General features: G+C 42.2%; 1 protein-coding gene across 1 annotated transcript; it reads left to right on the top strand.

Annotated features, from left to right (window-relative positions):
• The first annotated feature begins 1169 nt into the window (after positions 1–1169).
• Positions 1170–11088, top strand: LOC130125183 (alpha-N-acetylgalactosaminidase-like). The gene is made up of 9 exons (XM_056294670.1): positions 1170–1303; positions 1955–2111; positions 5067–5207; positions 6052–6263; positions 6413–6507; positions 8144–8305; positions 8641–8838; positions 9185–9325; positions 9997–11088. Exons 2-9 carry the CDS (start codon positions 1957–1959, stop codon positions 10195–10197), a joined length of 1305 nt encoding a protein of 434 aa, XP_056150645.1. The 5' UTR covers positions 1170–1303; positions 1955–1956; the 3' UTR covers positions 10198–11088.
• Positions 11089–11605: the final 517 nt, after the last annotated feature.

Consider the following 11605-nt stretch of genomic DNA (forward strand, 5'->3'; position numbering starts at 1 on the left):
TTAGAATTGTGGTCAGTTAGATTAATTCAGCTTAATTGTTCATATATTTAGTCCTGATTTGTTTAACCACATAAAAGCCTGTTGTTTCCAGTGCATATCAGATAATCGATATATATAGATTATTCATTAACAATTAATTGAGACTAAGTTGGTTTTGGATTTGAAATGCAACACACATATGAACACACTATCTCCATCTCTTTTGATATCACAATTCAGTTTTCATTATATTAAAAATACTCATTTTGATAACCGAAATTGAATTATAACTAGGCCTAGATATAACATATTGTAGCGAATTCGGGGGACAACGCATCCACAGAAACTGCCGCGGCCGGGAAGCAAACCCATATCGCCCGCACCGCAGGAGGCATCGCTAACCGCTCGACTAAAGGCTCAGACTCGCGAGCCAGCGGCCAGCGTGTCTTCTTATCCATGCACGTTACAATATTAACGTTGAAATAATTAATTGCTGATATGGCATTTTATTATAGCCAGTCAAAAAGTTTCTGATATTAAGAAGTAATTGGCCGTTATGCAAGTTCAAATCGAATTTTAACTAACTCACATCCCCCCCCCATTCATTCTATGATGTAAAACTGGATAGTTTATCTAATGTAAATGATTTTGGGAAATCAAAAATTGTGTGTGTGTGTGTGTGTGATGGCCTGGCGGCCTGTCCAGGGTGTCTCCCCGCCTGCCACCCAATGACTGCTGGGATAGGCTCCAGCACCCCCCGCGACCCTGAGAGCAGGATAAGCGGTTCGGATAATGGGTGGATGGAAAAATAGTAAACGTTATCAAAAATCAAATTTCTCGGGTCTCCATAGACATTTTCTCGAAAACCACGTGACTGGCGAGGTCACCCGTACAAAGCAAACGTGAGCTAATGCAATCGTAACAGTCGGTTTTTGGTGCAGCGTTGGTTACAGTGGTTATTTCTGTGGTAAAGGTTGGGTAGCGGTTGAGTTCACGCTGAAAGCTAAGTTGTAGTTTGCGAGGCTGCTCTAAATTTGTTCGACTACGGCTTGCTCCGTCTATATGGTTTTCGAGAGAATGTCTGCTGAGGCTCCGCTCTTCCTGGTTTGGTCAGCTGGGGGCAGAATGTCACATGACAGCCACTTCCTCTTTCACACGGATCGTTCTCTTTTTGGCTTCTCAGCGGTTTCATAAACAGTTTATTACACATCTTTAAAAGGCTGTGCTGAGTGGCAGGAGTGCGGAACTTGCTGGACTTTAAGAGGACTCCTCTCCTTTGTCTAAAGGAATCTTCCTTCCCAAAAACGTACGCTGGTGGATCCGAGTGAGTAGACCATCCAGTGATTTTGTTTATTAAATGAGTCTGTTAGATAGATTAATGCTGCAAAGTAACTGGGTTTTTTTTTAAGTCTTGATTATTTTACGATGTCCACGTAAATGCATCGTTGTTGAATGATTTAAACTGTCGCCTACAGTCTTCAGTCACCTATTGAGTCACGTTTTGACTGTTGTAGCTGCTTTTTAGTGGGTAGGCAATATATAGTCAAGTCAAATCAAATCAATTCAAAAAGAAACTTTAGTTAAATATCATTTTGTCGATAATTTCTCTGCACACATACTTTAGGAATTCCAGTAATATTTGTATGTTTGCAAGGCTGTAAGATGTATGAGGTTATTTTGTACTCTTGTCCCTGCCCAGGTATTGTTCGTAATTTGGTCAGGTGATGCTATTTTATGACACAAGTCACCTGGCATGTTAATGCTTTCGTATCATTTTTGGTAGCACACACCAAGTCAGGAGACGTGTGTGTGTGTGTGTGTGTGTGTGTGTGTGTGTGTGTGTGTGTGTGTGTGTGTGTGTGTGTGTGTGTGTGTGTGTGTGTGTGTGTGTGTGTGTTAGAAGTTGAGCGAATCAGAATACATTGTATTCGTATTTCTGCTAATTATACTGCTGCACCTTGTTTTCTGGTTGCAGGAATGCAATTGGCGGTTGTAGTTTTCATATTGGCTTTGTCATTGGTCGCTATGGCTCTTGATAACGGCCTGATGAGAACACCTCCCATGGGCTGGCTGGCATGGGAACGGTTTCGCTGTAACATCGACTGTGATCATGACCCCCAAAACTGCATCAGGCAAGGCAAATACAATATGATTTTTATAAAGTTCAGTTCAGGCTAGATTAGCTACTACTACTACTACTACTTTTCGGCTGCTGCCGTTAGGGGTTGCCACAGCGAATCATCCGTTTCCATTTCTTCCTGTCTTCTGCATCTTCCTCTGTCACACCAGCCACTTGCATGTCCTCCCTCACTACATCCATAAACCTCCTCTTTGGCCTTCCTCTTTTCCTCTACCCTGGCAGCTCTATATTCAGCATCCTTCCCTCAATATACCCAGCATCCCTCCTCCATACATGTCCAAGCCATCTCAATCAGTTCATTCAGTTCAGGCTAGATTAGACTGACAATGAATAAAATATAAAAACAAAGCATAAGGTTTGGTCATATTAAAGTTAATTTTTTTTTACTTGATTGATTAACCCTAACAAAGACTTATGCAAATGGTGTGCTAATGTTGCAGTTGAACCTGCAAACTTCATAAACTAGTGCTTCAGCACTAGAACATGTTGATTAGACATCATGGGCAAAGTATAATAATAATAATAATAATGCATTTTATTTATGTAGCGCTTTTCATCATACTCAAGTATAAAGGCCACCACCCGCCAGTTGACGCTAGTTAAAAGGAATGAGGAATGCTTTTTTTCATTTCAATATAACACCCCCCCCCCAGCAGCTGCAATTACTCAGAACACTGTTCTATTCCCATGTTTCGACACCCCATACAGTCAAATTTTCTATTGGAAAAAGGTTTTTACTGATTTTGCAGAGCAGTACTCAATCCAGTGCCTTTCATGTTTGATGGGCGTCAGCTGGAGCGACTGGTGTATAATGCAGGTGACGCTTGACTTGAGTAATATGACTCCTTGTTGTTTCTGCGATGGTGTGTGCTGGCCTTACATATTTGTATATAAAATGTATGTACATTCCAGTATGAACAGTATGCCAGTTCTACAGAACAGGAGTAAAGATGGAGGAGTGGATGTACATTTATACAAGTAATTTGAAATGCTATATTATATATGAAAATATATGTATTAATAAAGTATGTAATATTGATGGTACAGTGTAATATATGTAAATAGTGTAACTGAAAATGTATTACTATTGGGTTAAAACCATGTAGACACCCCTTCTAATTAGTGGATTTGCCCATTTCAGCCACACCATTGCTAACAGGTACATTAAATCAAGCACACAAACATTTAGTCTCCACATACAAACACTGGTAGTAGATTGAGTCAATTCTGCAGAGCTCAGTAACTTTCAACATGACACTGTCATAAAATTTCTGCCCTGCTAGACCTGCCCCGGTCAACTATAAGACTGTTATTGTGAAGTGGAAACGTCTCAGAACAACAACAGCTCAGCCATGAAGCTGTCAGCCACACAAGCTCACAAAACGGGATCGCCGAGTGTTGAAGCATGTAGCAGTCATTTGTCCTCAGTTGCAACACTCACTACTGAATTTCAGAATGCCTCTGGAAGCAACGTCAGCACAAGAACTGTTCAGTGGGAGCTTCTTGAAATGTGTTTCCATGGCTGAGAAGCCACACACAAGCTTACAATCACCATAATGCCAAGCGTCGGCTGGAGTGACGCAAAGCACACCACATTGGACTCTGAAGCAGTGGAAACACAGTCTCTAGAGTGGTGGATCACGCTTCACTATCTGGCAGTCTGAAGGACCAATCTGGGTTTGGCGGATGCCAGGAGAACACTACCTGCCCAAATGCTTAGTGCCAACTGTAAAGTTTGGTGGAGGAGGAATCGTGGTTTGGGGCTGTTTTTCATGGATTGGGCCAGGCAACCTTAGTTCCAATGAAGGAAACATTAATGCTACAGCATAGAATGACATTCTAGAAAATTGTCTGCTTCCAACTTTGTGGCAACAGTTTGAAGAAGGCCCATTCCTGATTCAGCATTAAAATGCCCCCGTGCACAAAGCGAGGCCCATAAAAACATGGTTTGTTGAGTTTGGTGTGGAAGAACCTGACTGGCTTGCACAAAGCCCTGACCTCAACCGCATCCAACATCTTAGGGATAATGGAACGCTGACTGTGAGCCAGGCCTTCTCCCCAACATCAATGCCCGACCTCGCTAATGCTCTTATGGCTGAATGGGAGCAAACCCCTGCAGCCATGTTCCCAGAAGAGTGGAGGCTGTTATAGCAGCAAAGAGGGGACCAACTCTATATTAATGCCCATGGTTTTGGAATGAGATGTTCAACAAGCACATATAGGTGTGTTGTTCTGATGTCCTTACACTTTTGGGCCATGTAGTGTATGATGTATAACCACATAGTCTAAAACTATTTGAAAACATATAAGGGAAAAGTATGAGCTTGCAGCAGTAACACAAGAGTATAGTGATAAAGTAATTTATTGTCAGGCTGTTATATTGTTGTGTTCAGGAACATTATGTTCAGACCAAGCATTTTGCATTCAAGCATTCATGTTTATAGAAAAAAAAATCACATTGTGTAAATGTGCAAGGCACAAGTGCACTGAATTCCATTCACAACAATAGACTGCATTTCTTTAGATTTTCCTGTAGATTATATAATTTGTTCAGTACAGTTGAGTTTAGACCATCTCAGTAAAGGGCATTTTGCAGACTTAGAGCAGTTTTTACAAAGGATCACCTAAACTGTCTGTGTACTCTGTTTGGATGGGTCAGGAGCAGAAAATCCCCTTCAATCATTATACGAGACACTTTTCCTTTAACAACTTTGCACTTAGAAGTGATTCAGCAGAAGAAGAACTCTAAATACTGTAGCACTGGTATACTCAAGCTAAAGGGCTGTCTTTTGTATTTTCTTGTCTAGTTCTTTTATATGTAGAGCAAATAAAATGACTGGAGCGTTATTTGTCCATACCACAGCCCATACCTGAAATGTTTGCAAGCCTACAACATCAGGACTTTATCTCCCTCTCTCATTCCATTTTGTTCTCTCCTCTTCCTCAGTGAGAATTTGTTCACTGACATGGCAGACAGGCTAGCAGAAGATGGTTGGAGGGAGCTAGGCTACGTCTATGTCAATATTGATGACTGCTGGGCTTCCATGGAGAGAGACAAGCAGGGACGGTTGCAGGCTGACCCTAAAAGGTTCACAAAGACACGTATATGCACACGCACACGCACACACACACACACATACCTTTTGCCATATTTCAAATGACAACTACTAACTTTTAAACGTATGAGTGAATAAAATCTTTTAGACAGTTGATTATGGTATAACAGTCAGATGACAGAATCAAGTCAGAAGCTCTATGAGAAGTCATCAGGCTGCAGTGCTATTGTGCCGAACAATATGTTGGGGCAGCATGGCTCAGGAGGTAGAGCAGGTTGTCTAGTAATTGAAATTTCGTTGGTTCGATCCACGGATCCTCCAGAGATTGTGTCAAATTGCCCTTGAGCAAGACACCGAACCCCTAACTGCTCCTGATGAACAGGTTGGTGCCTTGCATGGCAGCCTCTGCCATCAGAGTATGAATGTGTGTATGAATGGGTGAATGTGAGTCATATATTGTAAAGTGCTTTGAGTGGTCGGTAGATTAGAAAAGCACAATATAAATGCAGTCCATTTAGCATTTATTTGTCAGTATCTGCAGCACAGTGACAATTAAACAATATAGATAAGATGGAGGTTGATTGGCTGATAAGACTGCTAGAACTGAGCAGTATTTTTTTATTCTGCATAGGTATTTAGTGGGCATACTATGTATTCAGAAAGCTTTCATATTATTCTTATGGATGAATTGTTTTAAAATGGCATTTAAATGGAACATAGTCTCTTTCAGACATATTCCTGCCGAGTAAAGTACAAAGATATGTATATTATTTATTTCTTTGTTGTTTGAGCATGCTCATGTTCATGTAATTTTGCGCTTTTATGTGTGCTCTTGTAGATGGCATGTGCATAACCCTATGGACCCCTCTTCCTCAGGTTTCCAGGAGGCATCCACAGACTGGCACGCTATATGCATGACCGTGGTCTAAAGCTGGGTATCTACGGGGACATGGGTACCCACACCTGCGGGGGCTACCCTGGGACCACACTGGACAATATTGAGCTAGACGCCCAGACCTTCGCAGACTGGGAGGTGGATATGTTCAAGTTTGATGGCTGTTATTCTAATTCTACAGAACAAGCGCAAGGTAAAGACTGGAGGGCTGATCTTGGAGGGGGGTAGGAACAGTGGTACAAATGAATGGGTAATTGCAAAAGTACTAGAAATTTAATTATGTTGTAGGCAGAAATATTTTTTTTGAGATGGGTCTGTTAAAACAATTCCTCTTATTGATAGGCTACCCTCGTATGTCAAAGGCCCTAAATGCCACTGGCCGGCCCATTGGCTACTCTTGCAGTTGGCCTGCCTACCAGGGAGGACTACCGCCAAAGGTGATGTATAAATCAGCATGCCTCATCTGTTTATTTATTGAACTCTTTAAACTGCAATCCTGAAGAATTCCATGAAAATAAATGTCCTTTTTGATTTGTTTTGCTGACATATTTAAGAAAATGGCAAGGGGGGTGTCTGGGTAGCATAGCGGTCTACTCCGTTGCCTACCAACATGGGGATCGCTGGTTCAAATCCCTGTGCTACATCCGACTTAGTCGGGTGTCCCTACAGACAAAATTGGCTGTGTCTGCGGGTGGGAAGCTGATTGTGGGTATGTGTCCTGGTCACTGCACTAGCACCTCCTCTGGTCAGTCGGGGCGCCTGTTCAGGGGGGAGGGGGAGCTGGCGTGATCCTCCCACGTGCTATGTCCCCCTGGCGAAACTCCTCACTGTCAGGTGAAAAGAAGCGGCTGGTGACTCCACATGTATCGGAGGAGGCATGTGGTAGTCTGCAGCCATCCCCGGCTCGGAAGAGTCGGGTGCCGGATACAATTGGGGAGAAAAAGAGGGAAACATTTTTCAAAAAAGAAAATAAATGTCATTTTTGATTTGTATTGCTGGCATATTTAAGAAAACGGCCAATTCACAGATATCCAAATCATGAACGTTTTTGTAGTGGCTCATTTTAATGTAAATTGTCGTACAGGACTTTGCCAGGAAAAATTATATGGTGCATAGTGTTTAATGTCTTCATCATAGCAGCCAAATGCAGAAGAATATGGCAGGGAGTGGCAAGTTTGAAAAAGAAGCAAAGTTGTTTGGTTAATGGGTAAGTATAGCAGACCGAGTTTGTAGAAGACCTTTACCAACACATACTACAACATCAGAAGCTGCAACTCAGATTGATCCATGTTTTTTGTTTGGCATTGGACAAAGTGATGACATGACAGCACTGAAAACTTTGTTTCATTTAGAAGAGATCTCTTGGATTAGGAGTGGTCAAGCACAAATGCATTGACCAGCAGCATCATAAGATAAAGCCAAAATAAGTGATTTTCCTGATCTGTCCCTCCCTCTGGCAATGAGAACTGCAAATGAGGTGGAGCCGCCGTTGTCACTTGTCTGCCTTCAGCTCAGTAATAAACAGTTCTCGTCCTCGGACCAAAGCAAACAGAGGCGAGCTGATGTATTACAAACTACATTAAACTGTATGGGAACATTGTTATGATGAAAAACAGACCTGTCCAGCAGAAGCATCACCACATCATCATCTTGTTTCGGTCGTTTTTCCTGCTTGAGTAGGAACGTGTTTGCCGCTGCACTAGTGTTCATCCTACCCGGTCAAAAACGTCATCTTATATGGAGAGTGTCTCCAACCATGGTAAAGATACCAGTTAGTATTATGTAACCTGACTCCATGGTTCAAATGGGTCAAATAACTTGTCATTAATGAAGATCCTGAATTTCAGCTTTCTCAACTTTAAACAAAAATGACAATCTTCGGTATTGTAGTTTTTAACTTAGCATGCAGAAGGAGCATCAACTTTTTTATCATTTTCACCCTGCCCTTTCAAGTCTTATCTTGTGCGACTCTTTTTGATTTTTATTGTTCCAATTTATTTTACGTGAACGTTGTTTGTAAGCTATGCCTATACAAATGTCGTACGGATAAATTATATTGTGATTATTTCTCAGGTAAACTACACCCAGCTTGCAGAGATCTGTAACCTTTGGCGTAATTACGGGGACATCGATGACTCCTGGGACAGTATCCTGAGTATTTCTGATTGGTTCTTTAACAATCAGGATGTCCTGGCACCTGTAGCAGGACCTGGAAGATGGAATGATCCAGATATGGTCTGTCCTACTCACAAGATATATTTCTTTCCACGTTGCTAAGTGTTTATTTTTCACAGGACCCCTTAACATCCAGCTAGACTAAAATTACAACTGTATTAGGCCCAAAGTTTAGCATAAACAAGAACCTACTGTACTGAAATAAACTGGAAACCCCCTTTAAGCTCAGTGCCATTTTGTTAACTCCTGTCAGAATACACAAAGTCCGCCTCTGTCTCTTTGTGTTATATTTTGTTCTCCTAGTTCTGTCTTTTTGTGTTTCACTTCCCAAATAAATGGCAGTGAAATTCAGGCTCACTTGATTTTCATGCTGTATTTGAATTTGACCCTTACAGCTGGTTATTGGGAACTTTGGGCTGAGCATTGACCAGTCTCGTGCCCAGATGGCTCTGTGGGCTATCATGGCCGCTCCTCTCTTCATGTCCAATGACCTGCGCACAATCAGCAGCGGGGCACGTGCCATCCTGCAGAATAAAATGATTATCAGCATCAACCAGGACCCCATGGGTGTTCAGGGAAGGCGCATTATCAAGGTGATGCACATTTCCTTGGAGCAGACTTCTTCTAGATACAAAATTGCAGTAAATTCTTTACAAGGCATCACAAAAAGTGCTTGATTTTTTAAACAACAGAAGCTGATCAGAGAGCCCCTTATATGTGTAGTTTGATCTTTTTAAGTCAAGTTTATTTGTATAGCCCAAAATCACAAGGTAGTCCCGGAAGGGCTTTACAGTCAGTACAGTATATGACAATATACAAGATTTTTAGACCTTCAGCATTGTGGAAAATCCTGTTATCAACTATGCTATCGTTTTAAAAAAATTTCTTACAGCCTTTCTTTCTCACAGCTTAGTTTTCTCTGCCCTTTCCCTCTCCCAGGAGAAGAGTCGTATTGAGGTATTCTGGCGCCCCCTGTTGGACGACACAAGCGCTTTGGTATTCTTCAGCCGTCGCACTGACATGCCCTACCGCTACCAGACTTCCCTCAGCAAACTCAACTACACTACCGGCAGCTACAAGGTCTGTGTGAGCATCCTGTCGGGGCCCTGTGTCTACTTTACCTTCTTAAACATGCACAGCAACACAGAGAGCATTCAAAAGAATACACAAAAAATAAAGCCCATCACACCAGGCTGAAAAGTAGATTGGATAGGTGCTCAATCTGGGCGGTGCAAAGACATTTACAGGGGCAGGGGCTATGAGCAACAAACACTTATGAGTGTTAATAAAAATGCACTGCAAGTATATTTTAATAGGAATGTTTGATTTCAATGTGGATAGGCATGCAACAGTGGGCAAGCTAGAGAACGTGGTAACAGTAGGTTATTTAGAAATAATCAGTCAATACCGTGCCATTTTTCTCTCAGATATTGCCGATAAAATGCATGTCATTTGACTGCCATAGTTGAAAATGGGTAGATGAGTGCTAACCAATAAGCCATATGCATATGATTGCAACTTTTTGGGTGCTCAGCCAATGGGTTTTAAACTGATCTTACATATGAATCTGGTCATCAGATCACAAGTCATCTGCCTTTTTCCTCATGTGCTCTGATGACCAGATGCATATGTAAGATATACATTCCAGATAACCATAGCCAGACAAAGGCTCATTCTTTTTCCCTTGTCCTCGATACCTGTTCCACAGAGAAATCATTTATTTTCTCTCTGCCACTCACTCTGCCTCTTAGGTCTATGACGTATACACTGGAAAGGCCGCCGAGCTCAAAGACACCACTGAATTTGTTGTGTCCGTCAACCCCACGGGTGTGGTCATGTGGTACATCTCCGCCCCCACCGAACTCAACAGCCATCACTTCTTCGCTGGTGGTAAGCTCCGCGGCTCGGCTTCCTATCACCATGAGAACGCCATTCCCCTCAGCTTCCTGTAATGGCCAGCTGACCAGACTGCACCAGATAATGAAATCACCATTTTCTGCCTCAACATACCGAACCCCAGCAGTCAGGATATCAGCTGTTTACCACACGTTCACAATCAGGTATTTGATGACAAAGAAGAGGAATGATGGACTTTCTTCTTTTTTTTCCCCAAAAAGTGTAAAGTTAGAATTTTTTTTCTTTTCTTTTTTTTTGCAGAAATTTAAAAAAAAGTATGTGAAGTGATTTTTACTGGGACTTGGTAATGATATCTAGGTGTGCTCCACAGTCTAATTCAAAATGCTGACGTCAAAATGAACTCAGGGATGGTTAGTTTCTGGATATATTTCACGAAGAAGAAAGTTCTCTCTCTCTAGCACAGATTCTTGTTTTAAATCCTATACTTGTATCTTAATACACTCTGGACTAGGTCCAAAGAAAAGAGCACTTTACTGTCACCTTGATAAGAAAGGCAATGATTCGATCATCGAGTTGAGTTTATCATCTCAGTTGCACGGCCGTCGAAACCTGGTAACTGAGCAACACCTCTTAACTTTCAGATATTTCCTTTGTAAGGACTGTGGTTGATTTCTGTAAAGGACTGGGCTAGATGGCGTAAATTGAAGACTGCAGCCTCACATGGCTGACATGCAGTCAGACCTCAGTTCAGGCCCCTGCCTCATTACTTTTTATCTGAATGATGTTAATGTCCCAATTTCAATAGGGTTTTACTGGGGAGTATTTCAGTGCCTCGAGATCTGGAATTTGTCCCGCTTTTAGGAACACCTAGTTTGTTTTCAATCAGCTGGAGTGTTTAAGAAATCATTGACTTTTTTTTTTTTAAAGGTTTTTCTATGAAATTGTGTTGATTTTTACTTCTTGTCAAATTAAAGAAAAAGTTTCACTTTTCAACCAGGCTGTAGCCGTAGTTATTTTTCAAAGCATTAGAGAAGAAACGACAACGAATTTGCAGTGCAAGGCTCGGCACACACTGAACTGGTGCCGAGTTAGATTCATGTAAACTGAACTGCTCTGTAAATTTATTTATTTATTTATTTTTTTGCTGTTTTCCTCTCTTTTTCTCCCCAATTGTACTTGGCCGATTACCCTATTTTTGAGCCGTGCTGGTTGCTGCTCCACCCCCTCTGCCGATCCGAGGAGGGCTGCAGACTACCACATGCCTCCTCTGATTCATGCGGCTTCCCAGCCGCTTCTTTTCACCTGACAGTGAGGAGTTTCACCAGGGGGACGTAGTACGTGGGAGGATCGTGCCATTCCCCCCAGTTCACCCTCCCCCCCCGAACAGGCGCCCCAACTGACCAGAAGAGGTGCTAGTGCAGCGACCAGGACACGACACACCCATATCCGGATTCCCACCCGCAGACACAGCCAATTGTGTCTGTAGGGATGCCGACCAAGCCG

This window comes from Lampris incognitus, chromosome 15, assembly GCF_029633865.1.
Source record: "Lampris incognitus isolate fLamInc1 chromosome 15, fLamInc1.hap2, whole genome shotgun sequence".
Taxonomy (NCBI): domain Eukaryota; kingdom Metazoa; phylum Chordata; class Actinopteri; order Lampriformes; family Lampridae; genus Lampris; species Lampris incognitus.